The 24,761-nt window shown below is 37.7% G+C and overlaps 1 protein-coding gene across 2 annotated transcripts in view; it reads left to right on the plus strand.

The window, feature by feature from the left end:
* LOC103133574 (carbohydrate sulfotransferase 15-like) overlaps positions 1-11,060 on the plus strand; it is an 18,972-nt gene extending 7,912 nt beyond the window's left edge. The window contains exons 2-8 of one of the 2 annotated variants that reach the window (XM_007545372.2): positions 1,931-2,559; positions 3,972-4,311; positions 6,538-6,681; positions 8,246-8,402; positions 8,558-8,714; positions 10,229-10,376; positions 10,472-11,060. In XM_007545372.2, the coding sequence (XP_007545434.1) occupies positions 2,086-2,559; positions 3,972-4,311; positions 6,538-6,681; positions 8,246-8,402; positions 8,558-8,714; positions 10,229-10,376; positions 10,472-10,662 (1,611 nt within the window). In that variant the 5' untranslated portion in view covers positions 1,931-2,085 and the 3' untranslated portion in view covers positions 10,663-11,060. Of the gene's footprint in view, positions 1-1,849; positions 2,560-3,971; positions 4,312-6,537; positions 6,682-8,245; positions 8,403-8,557; positions 8,715-10,228; positions 10,377-10,471 lie in introns of those variants that run through there. The other variant, XM_016667975.1, reaches the window with a different exon arrangement.
* The last annotated feature ends 13,701 nt before the right edge of the window (positions 11,061-24,761 follow it).

Consider the following 24,761-nt stretch of genomic DNA (forward strand, 5'->3'; position numbering starts at 1 on the left):
CAGAGCCAATAGAATCCGAGGGCGTTGAGATTAATACGGAACCTAAAGACATTCACCAATTACAGGGCGGAAAACGCATGCGGGGTAGATTGACGATGTTCACCTCTAGATTTTGTTTATGGTAGCTAGGAGACGGAAGAGGCTCTGGGCGGAGCCGAAAACAATATGAGATGGACTTAGGGAAAATGGATTATCGAACCAAGTGGAAATATTTAGTCTAATAAGGATTATGACCACGAAACAGCAAAGGTAGGACTGAATTTATGCTTTTCGCTTCGTGAAATTAGCGATTTCTTTTTTTCTTCTTCAGCTGCTGGTTCAGTGAGTTTTGCACGTAGCGTGGTGATTCTGGTATTGTTGGAAACGGCAGAGCTTCGGCTTTACTCTGATCGATAGTTTGTGGGCTTTGGGAATAGTCGCTCTTTCACTGTTGCATTTTTTACCACGTATGCCTCGTTAGCCTCGTTAGCATCTAATTACGTTTCGTTTTATCAAGCTACTTCGTGTTCAGGCTGGGTGTTGTTGATGTAGAAAATATTGTTTGTATCATTTAGAAGAGCTTTTTCCCGATCTGTGGATATGCAATATGCCTATATTGATAAATGTATAGCATGTTTTTTCAATCGATCTTGTTGCGGCAAGCGCAGAGGACCCAAATTTGGGTCCTCTCGCGACAAACAGGTTAATAAAATTACGAACGTTTCGATAAGCCAATCAGAGGAGGACGTGCTGGTCTCAGAGTCCTGGTGGCGTTCAGTTTGTCACCTACCGCCGAGATCAACTCAAAACCTTCCGCGATCGACGTGTTGCAGCCCTGCTCTGGCAAAGCACGAACAGTTCTGAAACAACATAAAATTAGAAAAACAAACAAACAAAAAAAAAACAAAACAAAAAAACAAACAAACAAAAAAAACGATTTCTTAAGTCGTGTTTTAGATTGCTCTTGAAAAACTAATCAGTCACGGCTGATTAGTGAACCCATTGATATTTTACAGCAGACAGCCGCTCCCCTCTCTTGCAGGCACTGCGTATCCCCTCTAAATCTTTTAGGGGTACGCAGTACCCGACCGTACCCACCTACTTTCTCACCCCTGGTTGCAAATGACCCTTGACTGTATGATGAGCATTATGTATACTGTTCTCTTTTGTTTTTAATTAACTCTGGCGATATTTTTTGTGTTCCAACAAAACAAGAGGATAATTGACAATTGTGAAGAACAAATACACAAGAACTAACTTAATCACATAATCCATAAGTTCAGAAATGTGCAAGTCAACAAAAATATGCTTACCAATGACTTGCGGAAGAAATTTAAAAAAATATATATACCTATTTAAAGTTATTGCATTAAAACGGTTTTATTTTTAAATTCTACTTTTCTTTGCTGAACTTTTCACAAGATTGTATGGACTTTTTTGCTTCTTTTTGATATACGGACAGAGTGGAGATAAATTGACATCCTCCTGTATCAATACCAAATTTAAGCCTCATAGTTATAAAACATTATCCTTGAAAGTAAAATTTTCAGATTTGCAGAGTCAGACACTTCATATTTTTTGATAATGGGGTGTTTTTAGTTTTGCATTACAGAACAAACTACATTTATATCCTTGAAACTCCTAGCACTGAGCCAGGCTTTGTGGGCACCGTACAGCCCTCTCCATTAGGGAACTGGTCCTTACATAGCAGACCACACACACTCTGCAGGTAACCTCAAACATCTTTGGGGTGGCTCCTGTTATAGAAATGTATGATTTTAAATGCCAATACTAATGTATGTATAATGTATTATGTATAAAAATAAAGTGTCTTTAAATAAAACTTAAAGACACTTTATTCAAAAAGGAAGATTATTGAAGCACTTTTAGGCAGCTAGTGTTGCTTTTTGGTTTCAAAGCCATGCATTTAACACCTGTTTCTGCTCTACAGGAGGAGCTTTTTTGCTAGCGATGGATCGACATAAAATGAAGACAAATGAGGACACGTGTGTAAACACAAGCACTTCTATGGAAACCCTACCTTTTTGAGGAAATGATTCTCTGGCTTCCTTTTCCACATGCCTGCTGCTCCACTTCTGAGTCAGCATGTCTCTGAAACACAACAAACATTGGAGCCACACACACAGCGACTACAGCTACAGGCCCCAGAACTTGCCCCTGACTGACAACTTTGGGAAAAGATCTGTCAGGACATTTGTAGACTTCAGGCACACAAACATGCCTGAAGGTCTGGACATAAAAGGTTTCCCACTGTTGTGTTTAGTCAACTTGTCATGTGTCTCGAAAGTCAAAGTAATTAGCTTCCTTGTGGGCCTGGTGCTGATGTGTCTCATCATGGCTTCGTACCTCCTGATGTGGGACAGAAAAGGACTTCTGCTCTCTGAGTTCCCCCATCCTTTCAGGCCCGTGGTTATCATGACCGGTGCAACAACTGCTGAAGACTCTCTTGACAGGAGCTTTATAGATGTGAAAACGCTGGTAAAAATGATCAACTCCAATGAGCAGAACACGTCCAGGAAGGTACCCGACGAAAAGGACGTCATCAACACAGACCCACATGTAAGTCTGAGAGACATTATTATGTACGTTAGCCAAGTAAATGACTAATGATGTTAATATTATAGGAGCAGACTGCACAGAGCCTTGTGAATGTATTCTTGAACCATTTCACAATTTGTCATGAGCATATTTTTGTGGTTTTCATGTGATTGTCCAACAGAAAGTAGACAGCAATTCTAAAGTCAAAGGAAAAGTACAGTTTTTTTTTTAAGAAATTCAGAAATTATGCCATGAAATGGTTTTCAGGACTCAAACGTCAAAACTTTTGTAATGTTTTGGTTCCAGCTTTGTTCACGTAGATACTGAAATGTCTGTCGATCTGTCTTCACATGTTGGCTGAAGAGTGTCTGTGAAGCTGAATCTTTGACTCATACCTCCAATTCTGAATTGGTTTCAGGTCTGGACTTTAGTTGAGCCATGGTAACACAACAAGATGCGTCAAACTAGTTATTACATTGTACTTCTGGAATCATGTTTAGAGTGAACATCTTGCTGGAAGGTCAACCTGCACCCAGACTCAAGTCTATTATAGCCTCTACCAGGTTTTCTTCCAGGATCACCCTGTATTTAGCTCCAGCCAGAATGCTACCACCCAAAAGTGTGTCAAAAAGTTAAAATTTCAACTCATCTGACCTGAACACCTCTGAAAACTACAAATGAACTTGCTTGTGAATTTCTTTACACCTTCTATTTAAAGGGCAGATTTGTGGTGAGCAAGACTATCGAGAGATTCTCATCTGAATCTTTTAGCCTCACCATGGGCCTCCTGGCTCCTCCTCTGGTTAATTATCTCATTCTCTTGACAAAATGTGTTAAGCGTTCAAGGAATATGAACATTTTTGCAAGAAAGTTCACTCAGCATTTGGTAAATCACAGCAGTAAGCACATACTCGACAGCAACTTCAAGTTGGAATAATCTCTGCAGTAAATATTTGTTTGATGAAGCTTATAATGACCTGTTTTTCTAAGCGACATACACTTTCTAAGTGTTGGTTTAGGCTTATCTGTAATACCCTCTGGTATAGTATGCTAATGCTTTTCTGCTCATTACAGCCTGATTAAAGGTTTCCATGTACAACCCACACTATTGCAGTGTTTGTAAAAATACCAATGATGGATGTTGCAACACGTGTGAGTCATTAAGTTAAATATCAGTTTGTGCCATGTGTCAGACATATATCAAAATGAAAAACGGTTAGACAGAGAGAACCAAGTAGGTGATGATTCATCTGGGGTAAAGCTGGAGAATCCTATAATATTGCCCTTAATTATGAATGACTGATGTTTTGATATGATTGTGGAATGACTTCAGGTATAACAGTGCCACAAAAACAAACATACCTGCAATCAGGATTTGACACAGTGAAAAACAGAATCCTGCTCCCATTTTTTTTATGTTCTTTTTTCTTTAGTTCTTTTCAGTGATTCCTCGCCATTTCCTGCCCCACGTCAAGAGCCCATGCTGGTACGAGGAGCTCTCCGGTGATCTTGGCACGGACCCGTACAAGAACAACCGCTTCAGTCTCCGCTCCAAGAGTTTCAAGAACGTGTGTGACCACATGAGAGCCAGGTTCCACCAGAATGTGTGCGACATAGACGGGAAACGCTTTCGTTTGCGCTGCTTGCCGTACTTTTACATAATCGGTCAGCCAAAGTGTGGCACGACAGACTTGTTTCACAGACTCTTGATGCTTCCGGAGCTTAAATTTAACACCATAAAGGAGCCACACTGGTGGACCAGGAAACGCTTTGGTAAGGCTAAAGTGATCTGGATCTGGAAGTGTGATGCTAACATTTGCAACTGTGCGGTTTCAAAAATCATGAAGGACTCATACATGTCACGTGATGTGAGATTCAAGTTTTAATAGTACCGGGGTCATACTTTACAATGAAGATGTAATGTGTGGCTTATTTGCAGCAGAAAAAAATAATATTTTAATAGCAGTTCAATAATTATTGGAAAGCAACACTGCATGATTTTTAAAGAAAATGTGAAGCCGGGATTAATAAAGCACACGGAGCTTCAAATAGAAGGGGTTCTTTATTCTCAAAAAGACACTGTTCCCTCTGACTTGAAACAAAATAAAAAGAATGAGATTCAATATATGGAGAAATAAATGGCCCGTATGTCGAACGCCTTGGCTTCAGTGAAATGGCGGGCTAATAACGCGGTTAGCATTCAACAGAGTAGAACGCAGCTTCACATAAAAGCTGAACTCTAACAGCATAAACAACGGCATAACAAACGGTAGTGGCACGTCTAGAAGAGGACAAACAGAAAAACATGACATTAGCATCATCTCTGTAACTTTGTCCACGGAAGATAATTCAGTTCAAACATTAATTACCGAACAATTTGGATTTTTCTCTCATGTGGCCATAGAGTCGTCTTCTCCACCAGGTCTCGGATCAAAAAATGTCCTTCTCTTCCGTTTTACCAGTTAGTGCCACAGTACATAAACAAGAGGTTTTTTTTTTCTACTTCCGGTAATTTTAGACCTCTGTGTAACAACAGCACCACATGCTGACAAAAACAAGAATTACAACCATCTGATGAAATAAAAGCAAAACATGGTTTACAAAATACATTTGACATGTACCCATTTTTCACCTGGTTACAAAAATATCACACATTGCTTGACATTTGTTGTTGGTCAAGCAATGTTAAACTATTTTCCCAGAATTTTAAGTACTGTGCCTTTAAAAAGTGTTCATTATCCTTAAACTTTTTCGCATTTTGTCAGGTTATACACAAACTGCAATGTATTTTATTGGGATCTAATGTGATAGACTGACACAAAATAACGCATAACTGTGAAATGAGAGGAAGGTGATTAATTTTTAATAATTTAAAACAGCTCAAACTTGTGTTGACAGATATTCCACCTGATCCATGGATGCCTGCAGTTCTTTCAGAGTTACCACTGGTCTTTTGGCTGCTTCTCTGATTAATGTTGTACTTGGCAGCCGGTCAGTTTAGGTGGCCTGTCATGTGTTACTCTATTTTCAGATAATGGATTGAACAGTTATCCTTGGGGTTCTTGGTATGCGGCTTTTTTTTTTTTTGACAGCACAACCTTATCCTTTACCTTTTCTGTTTTTCATTATATAAGTGGTGATCTGTCACTTAAAATCCCAATAAAAGACATTGTGTGTAAATGTATGGAAAAAGTTTAAGAAATGTATATAAAAATATGTAAGACAGTTGGTTCCCCTGACTGCTGAACTAGTAGTAGTTTGCCTTACTAGTTAAGGATTTAAAATTTAGAAATATTTATTCAAAGTGAAGTCAGATACAGCTTTAAGCTGAACCTCAAAATGTGCAATGTAAGCAGTAAATCAGCACGTCCTGATTCTTTATTTTGATTGATTTTTTTAACAGTCCTAAAAGGTTTTCTACTTTTACGGTTTAGTTTCTTGAAAGTTTTTAATAATATTTCAGTTGAGTCAGGTTTTCTTTTTCTTTGTTTTCATTTTCACTGTCAAGATACATCTACAGTGTAAGAAACCTAACTAAAATTTAAATAAAGAAAAACAAATGTTATAAGCATAAAAATTAATGTAAAAAAAAATTACAAATAACCTTTTGTCCTAAATAAGACCATCTGCAGCTACTTTACAAAATCTTTAGACTTAAGCTATTGCCAAAGTAATAGCCTAAGTCATTTTTTTGACAAAAGGAAAGCAAAAGTCATAATCCATTATTTTAGGAAGCTATATTAAGGTTTTATTATTATATAAGTTATTTTAACTTGGCGTGTCTAGCAGGAAGTTCAGCACCTTAATAGAAAATCCACAACACAACTGTGTGGTTTGACCATAAATTTGGTCAGATCTATTATAATAGATGCCAATATTCACTGGCCTCCATTTGAGATGTACAACAAAGAAAGCTTGGTTTGTTCATTCAAGACATCCTATGGAAAAGCAGTCCTTAATGAGCTTATAATGAGGGCTGTTTTAAATTTCCTTTTGCAGGTTATATCCGTTTCAAAAAAGGCTTCCAGGAGCGTTTTCCGATAGAGGATTACCTGGATCTGTTTGACTTGGCAGCCATCAACATCCAAGTAGGAATCAGTGGAAATTCATCTGGAGAACACCGTGCAAATGAGATCATAACAGGTAAAAAATGCATGCGTTTGTGCGTGTGTGTGTGTGCATGCATCTGGGCTTCTGTGTGTGTGGGCACGGGTTGTGGGGGCTGTGTGTCATTGTGAGTGGGTGAGGACAATTAGGAAAAGTTGGCGATTGTTGTATTTTAAATATGAAAGAATGTGTTCATTATATATTTCGGGAGTTTAACTGTTTGGTGGCAAAGCTTTAAATCCAGCTTGTTGTTTATTTTACAGCACAAGAGAGTTAATTTATGAGGCACACTTATTTCTAACTTTTGACACATCACATAAAACTCTTAGTTAAAAAGTGAGAAAGTGAGATGATAGTTTCAAATGGAAATACATTTGAGTGATTTTTACATAAAAGCACCCCTGCATGCAAATCAGAAAACAGACTGTAAGACAAAAACTGAAAAAAAAAAAAACATATAGTGAATACAGAAGAGTGGGAAGTATAAAACTGAATTCATCAAAAAAAAAAAAAAAGAGACAGCACATTAATTGAAAGCACTGGTGGAAAAAATAGTGCTTAGCATATTGCCTTTTAAGAGATTACATTAGACTGCATCATCACGTTTAAAAGCAGCCTCACTGAATTTAAGCAGTAGCTGGCTAGTTTTTTTAAAAATATTAACTATAATCTCTTTTTAAAATTTTTCACATAATAGTCAAGACGACTTTTCTGTCTCACATTCAAATGTAGGAACTCAAGTTCTGCTTCGCATGTTTGGTGACTATTTTAGCAGGAAGGTCAACATTTTACTGTTATCCTGACAGCAAGGAAGTATTGCTGGTGTTCTGTGTAAAAAGTATGTTAAACACTTTCAGTCAAATGCAGGATTTCTTCTTCAAGGTTATCAGTTTGTACTGAGTAGTTTACGGATCTCTGTAGATTGTTTTTACATCTAGTTTTACCTCGCCCTCTGGGCAACGAAGGTTGATTTTGTTTTCCTTTTCTGTCCTCGTTTTCATTGGAAATGAATAGAGGTACTCAAATTATTGAAGAAATAAATCTTCCTTATTAGCTGGGATATTTAATAATGTACAATAGGTCTGCCAAAGTAAGCAGCAAGAGTGTGAACAGACTCTCAATAAGCTCTGTCTGGTCACTTAACTCGCGCATTGTGGAAAAATACCCGCGGTCCCGTCCTGCAGGTCCCAAACAGAAGCAAACAGAATGACTGAAAACAGACAGAGCCAAGATGTTGTAACACCCAGGTCAAAGTTCACACCCCAACTGGATTGATATGAAGCAGTGGGATTTTGGAAAAGTCGTTCAGAGATAAAATTCTTCATGAACTGAAGCAATTTTGTCAAGAGGACTGATGATGTCATACAGAGAATAAGCATCATGAGGTGGTTCCACAGTTCACCGAGTCAGGGTGTACTTTGTTCCTCCTTGTAGTGAACCGATTATTGAACTGATTTGCCGGATTTGGAATTATAATTGAACTTTTACTGTACTTACCCTTTTGTAGTGAATAGACACTAATAAAAGTTTATTGCGTTTTTTTTTCTGGATTGCCTTCGAAATGTGCTGTAATTCGGGCTTTTTGTGGTGTCATCCACAGGGGAAGCCAGCGCATCGACTATGTGGGATAATCAAGCCTGGAGTTATCTCCATGGAAACGAGGAGCAGACAGAACCTCCGTTCCTAGCTCAGGACTTCATCCATGCAGTCCAGCCTGGCGCCAAGATCATCATAATGCTTAGGGATCCAGTTGAGAGGTGAAAACAAACTCATTCATTATAAAGACATTTTGCAATGTCCCATTTGTTGCAAAACAACAACAACAACAACAACAACAACAACAACAACTGTCCCTGCATCCGGTGCAGTTTAATGTCCAGTTTTCTCAGAACTCGGTTTGTTGTGTCCTCAGGCTTTACTCCGACTACTTGTACTTTACCTTGGCCAATAAGTCTGCAGAGGATTTTCATCAGAAGGTGGTTGAGTGTGTCCAGTTGTTTCAGTCCTGTCTCTCTGAGAGGTCACTGCGATCATGCGTCTACAACACCAGCCTTTTCAACGCCATGCCGGTCAGCTATGTCCTTGCGTCGCTTTTTAGATGCTTTACATCTTTTCCCTCTTTTACAGCAATATTTACTGATACTGAAGAATTGTTCAAAAAATTCATTTATATTTTAATATCTCTATCTCTCCGCCTTGTAATTTATTTCCAAGAACAAACAGCAACAAGAAGTAACAATCATCCCCAGCTTGAAATATAATGAAGCCGCTCTTGCTTTGAAAGGAGAAATCTTTCCATCTTGATAAGTTCTAATTTATCAAACTCATCCCCTGGTCTCTCCTCCTTTTTCTCCGTTTCAAATGGTTGGTGACCCAAACAGCTACTTTGGAAGATTTGCTACATTGTAAAGCCATCGTAAGATCACTTGAGGAGAAAGATTAATAAATCACCATGAGATCCCATTTAAATCTGCTCTCCTTTCTAGAGGGACATAAAGAGCTGACAAATATGTAGATGTTCTAGTGACCTCTGGAGGCCACAGTGTGCTACAGCATATGCATTAAGGCCCTAGTCCTTTATTTGCCTATCTTGTAACCAAAAAATAGAAAAATAAAAAAATTTCAGCAACACAATAAGGAATTTAATGTCTTTTTTCAAATTAGTTTTTATAGATATATCCTGTCATCTGATGAAACTAAAATGTGGTTGACCATAATGTATGTTGTTACATTTGGAGGAAAAGTGAACACCTGAAAGCTTGAGAACAACACTGCCGCTTTCAAGACAGTTGGCATAATGAGGAAATATTGAATCTGAAATCAGGCAGGAAGTTGCAGTTCTGGCACAAATAGTCTTCCAAATGAACCATGTGTCCATTTGGAAGACCAATAATACAACCAAAAAGTTCAGATCTTAATCTCATAGACAATTTGTGAACGTAGCCAAAAAATTGAGTTGTCACTTTCATCAAACTTCAAAAAATGAAATTTCTCACATTATTCTGACATTTAGCAAATTTAAATCATTTTGGTGAACCTGACTGACCTTGATAAACAAAGGTCGTCTTTTAATACTAAATTCCTGGTTTGTAATTTAAAAGGATGATAACATTATTTTAACAGTGCTGGATTATGGTAGAAACTAAAACATGTAGCACTTCTTGTATTTTTCTATATTGAACTTATTGAGATAAAACAGTCTTTACTTTTAGAGTGAAACATCCCAATTCTCCTGTCCTAGATAAAGCAAATTATATAAAAATATTGCACTTCCATTAACTATTTAAAAGGGTTTGCGGCCACAGGTTGTCCTTTCAAGCATTGACACAAATCAACCCTGAATGCTCATGATTATTGCAGTGAAGGATGTTAAACAGTGCAGCACTACAGTATTGCTGTAGATTTTAATTATGCAGATATGCAGCACTGATGCTTTATTCTCTGCTAATGCTCTTCAAACTCTCCTTAAAGAGCTGAATTCTTCATAAAACTAATTTAAAATATGTTTTAAAGTGTTTAGCCTGACACATCAACACACCGCAGGATTTTTATTGTGCGTCTTTATGTTGGTTTTTGCTCACAGGTGAGACTCACACTGGGAATGTACTTTGTTTTTGTCCTGGACTGGCTGACTGTTTTCCAAAGAGAGCAGATTCTAGTTCTTCAACTGGAGGACTACGCAGCCAACCTCAGAAAAACTCTCAAGACAGTTTTTGATTTTCTCGGTGTGGGTATGTGACGTCTATCGTTCGTTTCTGGGAAGGTTTGTGTGTCACTCGTTACAAAATATCCTCATTGGCTCTTTGTTTCTCCACTGTCCCCGCAGGCCCGCTGTCAGAGCAAGTGGAGGCGTCGCTGACCAAACGTCCAATGTCCAATACGCGCCGGGCGAAAGACAGGATCCTTGGTCCCATGCTGCCAGCAACCAGGAACCTCCTCAGTCAGTTTTACCAGCCATTTAACAGTAAACTGGCCAACATTTTGAACAAAAAGGCTTTCCTCTGGAGTTACAGCTGAAGCAGCCTGAGCAGGAATGAAATCGAATGGAGTTGAGAGATCGGAGAGAAATGTGACAGCAGACTGCAATGAAACGCCTGAAGTGAACCTACAGTGAAAGAACTGATGCTCACGGCTCTTTGAAAGCAGGACACTTCAAGTCAATATGAAAATGAGGTAAACAAAGTCTCATGTCACAAAGTGCATTCTTAAGAGTCCGTGCAACAAACAACATGCCTGAATAGTTTCCACCTAATTTATAACTGAGAAGAACGAGTTAAGTGTCTTGTGCTGTAATAGTTTGTTTTGAACATGTACAAATAAACTGAATTTGTTTCGTTTTGTTTATGTCACATTTGGTTTTAGGTTTGAAAAAAACCTAACATCAGGGGATTGTAATAAAAAAAAATCTGATTTTCATATTGGACTGCATATTTTCTGTTGTGGATTAAATAAATAAATAAATAAATAAATAAATAAAATGAACAATAGTGAAAAGAAGGTCATATAAAGTGAAACATTAAAACTGTAAACAGGAAACTGAAGAACAGACTGTGATTTTAAGTGGATTCCACAATATTAGCCAGTCTATTTCATGATAAAGATTAGTACACAATTTTGATCAGAGACAACCAGCTGAGGTTAAAGGAATTAAAACCGTGAGACTACAGCTCTTATGGATCCACTGTAGATTTCTGTTTGGTGTTGTTTAATAATGGGTCTCCGTTCACATTGTATGTCCTTTAGCATTTTCAAGGTTTTCAGCGTCTGTTCCCTTCTGAGTAGAGTTTGGGTGTTCTGCTTATGTATGCATGGGGTCTTTCAGGTTTGTCCAGTAAATTAAAGTGTGTTTGTGTGTCTGTGTTGCCCTGTGGCCTGTCCAGTGTGTAATGCTTACCCTGCCTCACATTCATTGAACTCTCACCACCAGGATTTGGCAGGAGTGTGTAACTTTGAACTGATCAGGCTTGTTCACAAGGCCTTTAGGATCTCAGTAAAATACTAAACATGGTTCCGGATGATTGTTCATTTGTTAATGTACATGATTTATTTCGTAATTTGGCTCAAAGATTAGGTAATTGGAAATATTAAACAGTCCTTTTCAACTGTTTAATATTTTCAAGGTTTTTGAATTCTGGTAAAATGTGTTCACATCATAGGACCTGGAATCTACAGATGTAGAAAGACAGACTAAAAAAAAAAAAAAAAGTAGCTAAACAGCCTATTAAAGGTTGTGGAATAACGTCAGTCCCTATAGAGTGAAATGTGAAAAGAAAGGTTGCAGGTTTTGTTGTTACTGACATACATGAAAGAACAGACAATGAACACAAGAGGGCACTAAAATACAGATCAAAGCTAAACATTCACCACACATCAGAAAACATTGCTGATTTTATTGTAACATTTATCTACATATTAGAAACTTGACTCTTTCTAGTAAAAAAAAACACACAACACTTAAAACACATAACATATTTCTATTTGACAGTTATTGTCTTTTATTTTTATTTCTCTTTGCAGTCTAGTTCACAGATCTAGATCACATTTATCTTTGTACACATCTAGGTAAAAGGCTGAAGGCTTTGTTAAAGCACGTGCAATTCAAATTATTTCAACATGAAAAATAGTTCATAGCTTTTCCTTTATTTTGTTTCTATGAAAAAGAAGAGCGTGGACACAATAGGATCCACTGCTGCTTGTTTGTTTAAAGCCTCATGAAGAAAACCTGCATTTTCCACAAGAATGGTTCAAGGACGTCCATCAACAAGCAAAGAAAATTACTAGATAACAGAGAACAAACAGTGTCTGTTTACTGTACTATTTATTTATAATGTGAATGGTGTCATGGACAACATGTCAGCCAAACTACTGAGAATTACTGATTGCCTCCTTCGTGTTATGTCTGTAATAATCCTGTTCAGGAATTTTAAAGAGATCAAAATGTTTGAGGTTATCAAAATTTCACACTTTCTCACTTATCTTAAGTGAGGAAGATGTGATCTGGAAGATCAGAGAAGTTCAGGAGAGAAATTTAAAATGTAAACGTACTGTATTGATCCCAAAGGGAAAAATGATTACCTAAACAGGTACATTATTGACGGATTACATGATCAATTACATAAGATTGTCTGGGCAACGTGTTTCTTATAATCTCCGGAAAATGTGTGTATGTGTGGAGAATTTCCAATACTGTCTTATCTTCTGCAAGCGCTTCCTGCCAGGTTTGACCCAGCCTTTGTGAAAGATGCTGGTGCACAGCTAATTTCTCACACACTCCTGTCGCTCCAAACTGTCACTCAGCGTAGCATTCATAAAAATAAAAAAAGAAAGCAATAGCTGTCCTTTTTTTTTTTATTAAGTCAGAGGGTTAGGGTGCCATATAACATGTCTGTGCACATGGTGGTTATGTAAGTGAGCAAGAAGATGTGGTGAAGTGGATGGGATGTTGTTATGATTAACTCATTTTCCTTTTTCTTTATCTCTATATATATAGAGAAAAACAACCACAAAATTATTTACAAGTGGCAAGTATAGTTGTAATCAGCCACCTAAAAATTGTTAGCGCCTGATAGCTTGCAGGAAAAAATACTTGACATTACAATTTGTTCTTGTCTTGGATGCAATGCACAGCATCATCAGTCTGAAGGTAACAAATCCACAGAGAAGATGTGTTCAGGCTGGCTGATCATTGTTTTCTCAGCCACCTGTTTCTCTGCAGAGCTCCAAGAACCCAACAGAAATTCACAATACTGCTCAAACCTTTGCCTTCATCTGAAACCTGTCAAACCAGGAGATACGCTTAATAAAAGAATCACAATACGTTTTGAAAATAAAAAAATAGTATAGATGTGAAAAAGAAAAACCTCCAATAAGGAGATCCACTGTTGACCCTGACTGAGAGTAAGAGCTATACTTACACCAGAGATTATTTAAATATACTTTTACATCTTCTGGTCATTCCCTTCTTTTCTCTTTTACTCTGAAATCAGATTTCACTTATATTTTAACTCTCGGTATACAGTTGATATACACTTGGTATACTTCACAGGTGGAATGATTTCCTTAAGCTAGCAGGCTTCCCTATTTTTTCCTCTAAATGCAAACTAAGCTATTTGTAAAAATGGCTATTATCTTATTCTACTGCATTAATCTGATTTTGCGTCTAAACCTCTTTGGGTCCGTTCAGCTGGAGGAGAAAACAGGTAATTGAAGCTCTAAGCTCTCCTCAGCCCAGTGATTAGCAAATTATCTAAAACTGCAAGGGATATAGATCATTAGTCCAGCAAAAACTCAAAGCAGCTGAAGGAGGTAAAATGGATGTAGGAGCAGAGGAAATGTTCTGATAAAGGTGATTTTTACCTGTTTTGGCGTATTTACATTATGTATTGGTCAGATGTTTACACCTTTGAAAATATATTTAAAAATTAGACTTTATTCAATCTTTATTGAAGAAATACCCAGGGGCTTCCACTGAAAATTAAATGCTCACATTTTCAGGATATCCAACAAACAGAACTCATTACTCAACTCAAAGCAGCTGAAATTCAATTCTTCTGCAAAGATTCGATCAGTTCTGAAGGCAAAATGGGTTCTGACCTGGAACTTGCAAGATTTACCCTAATAAATCCCCTGATCAGAGTTTATAAATTGAAGCTAAAGGTAATTAAAATGGGCTAGATTATGTAGATTGGAATTACTTGGGACTGCATGGCATCTAATCCACTACAAATTTAAATAGTTTACTTGTACTGAGCTGAGCATGTTAGTTGCTGATAGGACTGATCTGAACCTAATGTCTGTTCTGTGTGTTTGTGTGTGTTTAGGCACGTGGAGCTGGCCATAGACTTTCCTCCGATTGAAATAATTTCAGTCGTTTTCTGCATCTAAATATTTCAAATATGTATTTTGTAAAACAGATCTTGATGATGGCAAATTAGATATTTTTTAAGAAAAAAAATAATTTATCTTTCATAACACTCATTTTTAATTTAGCATTGACATAAGCATCAGTCTTCAAAACATGAAGTAAAGACAGCTGGTACTATGACTAATCCAGCTCAATTAATCCAATTAGATGACAGTTCACCCTCACAGTGATTAGACAAAAAATCTCTGACTTGAGGCTGAATCACTCTTATGAACGTAATGTTCCTGCTTTTTGGTCCTTGAGTCTTACATGTTAGGACTAGATGTTCTCCAAAAAACAGTCTGTTGCATTTCATGAGAAGATTCATCTAGAGAAATATGAAAAAATATAGTATTTTGAACAGTTAGCAAGTAAACGTTTAGTTTTAACTTTAGCTCTTTGCTGTATTATAGTGCATTGTTTAATCTTTTAAGTAAGTCTGGACTGGTTTTCAGATTTTGAATTTTACCTCCCATTTTTCCCAATTAGATAAAAGTCTGTATTACCAGATGGAGAAGGACCAGCTCTCAATTATAAGAGATTCAGTTCATCATTTATGATTTGAGAGTGAACCTCCCCATCATGAAAAAGATTGATTAGTCAATGTTTGTTATTTAGCTTATTTTTGTTTGCTTCTTGTCTTTAACTTTTATATAAATAATGCATTTACCATACCATACCATATTTATTTATAAAGCACTTTAAAACAACCACAGCTGATACAAAGTGCTGTACATCAAAACGCAACATAACAATAAAAAAATAAAAACTTACAGTTTAAAAACAAAAACATAAAATTTAAAACTAGATCCCGCTGGAGTTGAAAGCCAAGTAAAATAGATGGGTTTTAAGGCGAACTTTAAAAGTGGACAGTGAAGGGGCCTCTCTGACCTGCAAAGGCAAGTCGTTCCATAACTTAGGACCCATGACAGAGAAATTCTAGACATTTAGTTCTAGATTATGTTGAGCACTAGTTCTTGTTCATTTTTCCTGTTTTCTTAAATTGAAGTATTGTTTAATTTCTATTTTGATTTCAAAATAAAGCATATTCCTTAGGAATATAGTTTTTTTTTTAATATACTAACATATTGAAGAGTTTTCCCTCTATAAAGGTGAAGGATTCATATTTAAAATTTAATAGACTAGGTAGATGATTGAACCTTAATCACACTGAAGACTGTGACAAATTAAAGAAATAACAGCTTTACATATTTTAGCAAGATAAACAAATGCACCTTCACTGTAGTTGACGAGATGGAGAAACATTTCAACTCATCTGATAAAATGATTATGATGATGATTTTCATTCTGTGGGAAAAAAACTGGTTACAAGTCAGCTTTGTTTTTCTGTTTTTTTTTTTTAGTTATTAGTGTCTTAATATGATTTTTCCTTGTTCTCATGTGTAGGCTAAAGGACCAGCTTTTACCTCAATAACCATCAGCAGCAACACAAGTTGGAAACGTTGAGCAGCAGAATTTTACGCTTCCACAGACAGTAAAGGGCTGATGGAGATAAGTCCGTGTGTACAACAGAGCCCAGGCAGAGGCAATCAGTCATGGTTGAACTCTGCTATGACTTCAATTTCAGGGAGAGGAAACTCATCCCACTATCTCATTTGGTTGCACAATAGGGCAGCCTTCTGCAGGACTCAGTTGCTTTCCCAGTAAAATAAAAATAATAAATAACTAAATAAATCTAAATTTTGCAGAATTATTTCAAACTACTAACCCGTGTGGACAGGATACGTGAACACTTGCATTTATTGCTGAATAAATAGCATGACCACAACCCTAGATATTTTATTTTATTTGAAAAAAAAGTTATCAACATCTGCTTAAAATAAAATCTGAATTGTTGATATATTACAGTAAAATCCATCCATCCATACACATGTTTGTGTATTTGTGGAGGATCGCGGGGGGGAGGGGGGGGGTTGGGAGGATGAGCTGAATAAAGCAAAGATGACCTTGTCTTGTTTTATGAGGAGGGAGGGAAAAAATAATTATTAGTTACTTCCTATAACCATTTTTAAAATGCACATAAAGTAAAATATTTTTTCTGTTTAGTTATGATCAGCATATAGTGTTTTATAAAATATGTATAAATATATTATATAATGCACACTTCACTGCATACTTTCGCATAGAAAAACCGTTGCTCGTTACAGGTTCTCAGCTGGACACTGTTTGTTTATGAGATGCATCATTAGAGGGCTAATGAAACACCTTACTGTATAGTTTTAGTCGCGAAAAATCTTAACCGCAAACAGGCCAGTCAAGCATGGATAATGTGCTTGTGTGGTCATGCTGTTATGGGTAATGCCTAATTAGTCCTGCCGTTGTCCTGTCGATCACCTCACAGACCTCCAAGGAAAACATTAGGCTTATAAAGATATTGAAATAGAAAAACCTGTGTACCTTTCTCAGAAATGCATCAAAGCATCAGTAACACCTCCACATTTCTGCACAGATACCCAGTCCTTGGTGAGTGGTAAGGTCAACACCAGCACTGCAAAAAAAAAAAATGCTACATCTTTTACGGGTAACTGATGGACTTCTAATCTTTCATCATATATTTTCAAGAAGTAAAATTAAAAGCCAGGTCTCCTCGGATAACAGATTTTTTTTTTTTTTTTACTATTTCATATTTCTATTTCCAGAAAGCCGTGCCAGGTTACAGTTATATACACAGCTGAGGTCTGTATGCACAACTGTTTTGTGTTGTGATTAAAGTGACCTGGATGTGCAAAGGTCACATCCAACAGAGCTGACCAGTCTTGGTGACACTGGTGATTGCGGGCTCAGTTTTACACCCGGAGGTGTCATGTGGATGATAAAAATCCCCTTCATCTGAATGTGTTGGCCCAACACAGATTTCATATATTGTTCTCCTTTTTTAACTATATACAATCTGAATCAGTTTAATCTTTGTGCTTTAGCTCAGTTTGTTCAAAAATACATCTCAGCAATAATAACTAATTATCAGTGATTGCGTTGAAGCTCGAGCAAGAGGCACTGCACTACGCATCTTTCTGCTGGATGCGAGGGACAAACAAGGAGATTTAATTTATGACACTAGCGAGAACAAGGCTACTCCATTTTGTGACTGTTGAGTTTTTAATAAGAGCTTCAGAGAACATTTGTTGTGGTAGACTGGACTTCTTAGGAAGAGTTTTTCTTTTTTGTCTCTCTTCATTGTCAGCTGTCTGAGCCTGCAGCACTTATTCATGTTTACAGGTTCACTCTGTCTGACTCTAGAGAGGAAGAGAGCCAGAGAAGGCAGTAGTTTGGGGCACTAGTGATGCTGCAAAGCAAAGAAGTGCTGCATGACTACTGGGCGAGTGCAACAGCTTCTCTATGGACTGAACCACTGACCCACCAGCTCATCTGCCCACTGGGGAAATCCCCAGTAGTTCTGTATTGCTGCTGTCAAGTCATCAGCTCTATCCAGCCAAATCTACAATAGGATGATTCAGATGAAAGCATATTCAGGTGTTAAATTGCAAAACTTCACAATAACGGACTTCATTTTTTTCTACCAGGTGAAATCATATAAGTTGCTAAAGTTTTTTTTTTTTTTTTCCAAAACCCTGTTACTTCTCAGGCTCACTTAAATTGACTGCTTACTGGATTTCATTGTAACTTATTTATTAGGGTCAAATGATAAGCATCTGCTCTGAAGTGTAGCTGCAGAAATAACTGAGTTTTGCACGTTCTTGCAGAGGAGCAAATGATGCAGCCATGGTTTCTATAACATCATCTATATTTTGTTTTTTATTTGTACAGTACATTTTGCATCCAACAAATACCCAAAACACTTTTAGATTTTTCTTAGTCATTCTTGTCTTGTGTTCCCACGTGACATGAAATCTCCTTTCTTTTTCTGCAGGCATGTTCATTTGACCTCTGTGAGAGAGGCTTATTCATGTGTAAACCACAATTCTCCAGAAAGTGGTCCCATTGTGTTTGCATCTTTTCACTGCTGAGGTTTTACTAATGAAATGACTCGATGGATTTTCCCTAAGCCGAGGGCTCTCAGACGGCTAAAACGATAATTGCATAGATTTATCTCCTTCTCTCTGCATAGATTCCCAACCCCATCAGTTGGACTTTTTTTTCCCTCTGTCTCTCTCTCTTTTAAAGACGGTTTCCTTAAATTCCTCTTCTGGTTTTCCTTGCTGGTCGACATGACAAGTTGTAAGACAGGAAGCAGACATATGTGGTCAGTGAAGGACGGTCACATCCTAATGTGAATGCCAGTCTCTCCAGTGTTGAATCTTTTCTCTCAGGGTGTGAAATGTTGTCTGTGAAAATATATTGTTAGTGAGTGGTGTCTTATCTTCTGCTTTAACCTTTTGTGAGCATAAATGGCTTTAAATATGACACGCTTTTTCTGTGTCAGTTTGAAAATGCCTGTCTTGGGTTTGAATTATTGCTTGCTAAGATTTTAAATGGCACCCGAAGACAGATTGGGTGTCTTTGACAGGATGGTTATCACACACATTCTTCAGTGCAGCTCAGAAAGATAATGAAAGAGACTGAAATGTCTGACAGATTTATTTTACAGGATCACTTTACAGCCTGGGGTTCATCGGGTGTTTCAGGGCAAATCACCAAAAACACCATGGTGTTTTGATTTGATAGAGAGGAAATATATTTCCAGAGAAAGCCCTGTGACTGAAAACATCAGTGGTCCAGAAATAAAAAACAAAACAAAACAGAATTTAAGTGGATTTTGAACTAATTGCTCCAGTTCAAAATCAATATGAGAATTATATCATGAACGCCCCCCAACAAATTAATGATTTCAGCATGAACTGACTCACTTTGAAGCGTGCTGGGAGTTTGTATGCAGAGCTGCATGAGCGCAGAGGGAGGCACAAGTCTGAATATGTGCTTTGTATACTTGGCAGGATGGGAAAACATGGGCAGCATGCAAACTGGAGACATGAAGGTCAGTAAAGACGCAAACACCCAAGACAGAATTCGTTGTGCTGGGCATCACAGGATTCAGATACGTTTAAGACTTTGAACACCAAAAATGAAGCTAATGGGGTTCTTAGGTCAGATTTTGAAGTTTTGTAAGTCTCTTATGAAACGGTTGAAAATGAAAAGACAAATTTGGGTGGCCTTTTTAAGCAGCAAATCTTCCTGATGAACTCAAGCAGCACTTCATCACCTTTGAGGTCAGAGATCAGGGTCCCTCTTCTCACTTCCTGATATGCGGAAAACATATTCGAGCCATCTAACTAAACTGGACTTGTTATACAGGTGTCACTTTGTCATGCCATGGAATCCACTGAACTCAATCAGTCCAAAATGCTTGTAGAAGCAGAATGAATGCGTGCAGGTGCTGGATTTTAACCTGGGGTTGGATTAGGACATCCCTGAGTCGTAAAGCTGCACTTATTTACAAAAAAATAGGACAAAGTTTGCTGATATTAAACTTTTCAAAGCAGCCGATGAAACACTGGATAAAAAAGCCAGGGGAGACCTTAGAAGCATGTTTCTACACAGTGCCTACTCTTTCACATTAATGAAAAAAACAAACAAACATATAAACTGTTTAGTCTTACTGATTTTAATGAAATTATCTAAAAGTTTACCATTAAAGAATTTGGTGGTTCAGATACAATGTTGGCTGTGGTCACTTTTGATAAAGCGTTTCCTGTTTTTCTTCTAGGTAAAACGCTCGCCGCGATTTTCCCCACTGCTGTATTTCCTGGTCATTAAGCAGGTGGTTGGAGATGACTCACTCTGAAGACTGAAGCCACAAACATCCTGCTCTCATTACGCAGCGGAAGCAGAGCTCTCCAAACAGCTGGCAGGACCACCAATCTATTATTATTACACAGCATCTGTCAAAATTCTCTCAACATGGAGCTGAATTTGCCATAAAAAGGTATTTTATTGTTAGCAACAAGTTCATCCGATGACAAACTGGTGATCCTGACTTTCATTAGTCTTGGTAAACTGAAGTTTGCATAACACCTTCTAATACAGCAAAACAGCAGGAATTGTACTAAAAGAATAGACTTGAACATTTCTAAGATCTTTTTATTTTTTGAGAAATTAATACTTTATCATGGCTTTCACAGTATCAGAATTTCATTTAATCACATTTCTGAAATGGTCTTGCACAAATATTTTCTCTGTGATTCAGGGCAGTGTTTACTCTGCTGCTGCCACAAAGTGATGTAGCAGAGTGGGCTTCGATTATCCCAATATTCAGCAGTTGACTTGAACTGCATTTAGAAATCAGGGAACGTAGATTTAAAGCACTTCAAAAACAAAGGTCTTCATCTGCCGAATATAGTCCTCAGGTTTTCTGACATGAATTGGTTCTCTCTTTGAAGAAAAAAGAAAAAAAATGAATTGATCTCAAGACCTCAGATTTGTCTCAGATTTGTAAGTGAACTTGTTGATTTAAACAGTAATGAGTTCATGTAGTTTGTCATCAATTAAAAAAAATGAATAGATTAAACAGAACAACTTAACAACTGACTAAAAAAGTACTTACTGAAATTATTCATCATAAATACAGTTAATAAAGAGTAAATAATGATAATAATAATCATAATAAGCATCAGCAGATGCTTGTATCTGTGTGCAGCTGGATAGAGGTGTTTTTCTTTGTGGATATCTTTGATTTATTCAGTTTTGATTAATTTTACAGAGCAAGAATATTTGTTCATAGAGGCATTTTCAGATAAGCAAAGATTCACACAGAAACAAAGTGGCTACTTCTCCAACCTGTCCTGACATACCTAGCCAAACAAAATATCCAAATATTACAAAAGTCACCCAGCGTGCTCACCACTACAAACTGGTTGAAAGAAATCCACCACCAAGTACTGTTGAGATTTGCACCTGCTCACAAAAATAAAGTGTTAATCTATAACCCATCAAGTTTTGCAAATGAAAATAGCTAAATCAAGCAAATATTAAGATCATTTTCACTCTCTCACACACATCCATAAAACAGTTGCAGTTTTGTGGAGACGTCAGCTCAGACTATCCCCTCGCCCACAGTGCCTCAGGGGGTAGCACGCAGAGCAAACAAGTGAGTAACACAAGTGAGACCAATGCTGCACCGGTCAGTCAAACGGTGATTAACTATGAGTCAATACAGCATAAAGCCACAGATCACGTTCATCCTCAGAGGAAGGCATAGGACCTCCATCAAGGGAGATCTGGGGTTAGACAACACCTTCTGGACTACAAGCAATGCCCACTAGTAATCAACTCAGCTTTTGAGTCAGAAAGACAAACATCTACAAAACAAAATCCATGTCACCTACTGTCAAAGCAAATTCACAGTAGCCAGGCAGGTGCCTGCCTGACAAAGCAACGCCATTCCGGCTGAAAACATGTAGCGCCTCATGGCTGCACCAGCAGCACAAAGACACTGATCAGAGGAATGATAAGCTGTCCAGTGCCCAGATGCTTCAGACCCCTTCATCACTGATGCAGATGAACAAGCTCCTGAAACAAAGCTTACCTTGACAAACTTCCTAGACAGATGGCTGGAGTGTAACACACCTGCCATGCAATCAGTGTAATATTTGTCTGACATTTCTACTGAGGACGTAGACATGTGGTGCAGGCTTTCTCCTTATGGCTGATTACACATGATATTAGAACTGAATCACTTCTTCTTCATTGTTTACACTTGCAGAATATTAACAATAAAAAAAGAAATTATTAATTAGTGAGTGATATATTCTCCACTACTCTGTCACAACCTGATTTGGTTTATTTGGTGATTCCTCCCTGAGATGAACAGGGGAATTTTCAAAACCTGTCTTACAGTGAACCTGTGAATTATATTTAATTTTAGGTTAATTCTGTGTCAAAACACACATTTATACATGATTTAATGTGGATAGCAAAATTACAGATTAAATAACACTATGACCACGGACAGGTGAGATGAAAAACATTGATGACTTCTCATTTTGGCACCGGTTAGACCTTGACGTGGACATTTTGTTCTGAAAGCCACGTTGTGGCGACTCAACAACTGTAAAACCGCAGCTCTTGTGATGTGTTGTGGTCAGTATCTATACGGTCCAAGGAAGGAAGGGTCACAGGGTCATCGGCAACAAAGACTCACTGAAGTATGTAGACAACAAAGATCTCCTGATGTGGCCTCGTCCGGCAGAATAAAATAGTTTTTTACTGTCAACTAAAGTTGTTACACACACACGCACGCACGCACGCACACACGCACGCACGCACACACACACACAACTCTTTGATGTTAACACTATTGTACAGGATCCACATGCCATCTTATCCTTACTTAATTCAGCATGTAGAGGACGTTTAGTGAAGTTTAATCAGGTTATTCTGCTGTTCAAATTGGCAGTCTGAGTCTCTTCTGTAACCCACCAAACCGGGGTCACAAGTTTTGAAAAAGCAATTTCTTAAAACTATCCAGCCTTTGTCCCAACAGCGAGAACTCAGCATTCTGATTAAGGAAATGATCCATCAGTTTTTGTTTGTGCAGGCAAATGCTACCCCTAAATCACTGCAGCAAGGGAGTAAGGCAAGAAAAACAATCTAAGATGCAGCATTCCTGGACGAAAATAGATGGTCTTTATTTGGGCAATCTGTACGCAGTCTCAGTCTGCTTGCTCGAGGGCACAGGGGAGCTATGACATTTGAGTTTAACATTCCCATGATTCAGATTATTTGAGAGCACTTGATCCATTATGTTTACTGGAAGACATCCTGGATGTTAAAGGATCACGTGGACGGAAAACAAGACAGGCGAGAGAGAGAGGAGCCTTGCAGTGTGGTGTATTCGCAATGGCTGTGCGTTTCATCGAGGCCAAGCTATCTGTGATGCTTTATCTCGTGTAGTATGAAACTTATTCCTGTTTAATGAGCAAAACCTGCAGAAGTGCTCTGCTGGACTTTCAGACGTTAAAGAGACCACGCCGCTCGGCGTTGTCTGTGTGGAGGAGGATTTGTAACACATTGAGTTCAGTGTTGCTGCCGCTGATTAAAGGAAGATGCTGCACATGACTGACTCCAATTACTCTGGAGGTCTGACTGCCAATTTATTTTTCACTGAGCTAATTTGAAAGCACAAATATCAAATAGCTGTGAAAGCAAGTCGTTGCTGCTCATGTTGTTCAGACTGAAATTTTTAACTGCATAACAAATCAGTCACTTTACATAGATTTAAAGTAAGAGTGTTTTGATTTGTGTAGAAAAAAAAATGCCTTCTGAAGCTCCACTCTGACACTTCTTTTTTTTTTAAAATCATGTTAACCCAAATGCACAAGGTTGTAGAGACTGCACTAATCTCTAATAAAGTCTAATAGTAGCCCTTTAGTAAACCGAAGTGTAAAGCGCCCATTGATTTCTACTTAAAGATGACATTGATCCTTGGAGACCTTTTCATGCACTTTATGTAAGGAGTAAAATCTCGTTGTTCAGGTGGCATGAACTAAACCTCCACTCTCGTCTTAGTTTCCTTACTCCTTCGGTTTCTTGTGCTTCCCACACTCCGTGCCTTAATGATAAGGGCGCAGCGTTTTATGTACGGCAGATTTCCGTCTGCTTCTCACCCACACGCTGCGTCTCTGAGGGAAATGTCGTCTACGCACACCTCCAGGCAGGGGATCCTTTCAAACTTTCTGAATACTTCCTGCTAATTGCTCTCGGTTGGTGTGCTCTGCTGTGGAACAGCTGAGTTTTTACCCAGTAATGAGAATTACTGGAGGCAGGTGTGACTTCTGACAAGTATCACTTTATCTTTTAATGTAATTGCATTTTATTTATGCAGAGTGCGACCACGTGAAAATGATGCGTTATATTCATAACAAATAATAATAATAATAATAATAATAATAATAATAATAATAATAATAAAATATCCCCATGCTTACCTCTGCCTGGCTTTCTTAGCTGTGTTTATTTTTAGCTTGCTCGCTGTTCTGCAATTAAAAAGCGTTTAGCTTTGGATCATAATGGTTCTGTGGAAAGGCTTTGTTCTGCTGCCAAGTTAACAGCGGTAATTATTAAATTATTTTGTTCTCTTAAACTTAATCAGCGTGGGAGAGAAGAGACCTCGGCACACTTATATGTAAGTAATGCATTTGCTCAAATTCATTAAAGCTATCTCTTTCTCTTGTCCATCATTAAAATTGCAATAAAAACACGTTAACTTGCAAAGGAAAACCACTGAGCTTTTAAAATA

This window comes from Poecilia formosa, unplaced genomic scaffold (assembly GCF_000485575.1).
Source record: "Poecilia formosa unplaced genomic scaffold, Poecilia_formosa-5.1.2 Scaffold12, whole genome shotgun sequence".
Taxonomy (NCBI): domain Eukaryota; kingdom Metazoa; phylum Chordata; class Actinopteri; order Cyprinodontiformes; family Poeciliidae; genus Poecilia; species Poecilia formosa.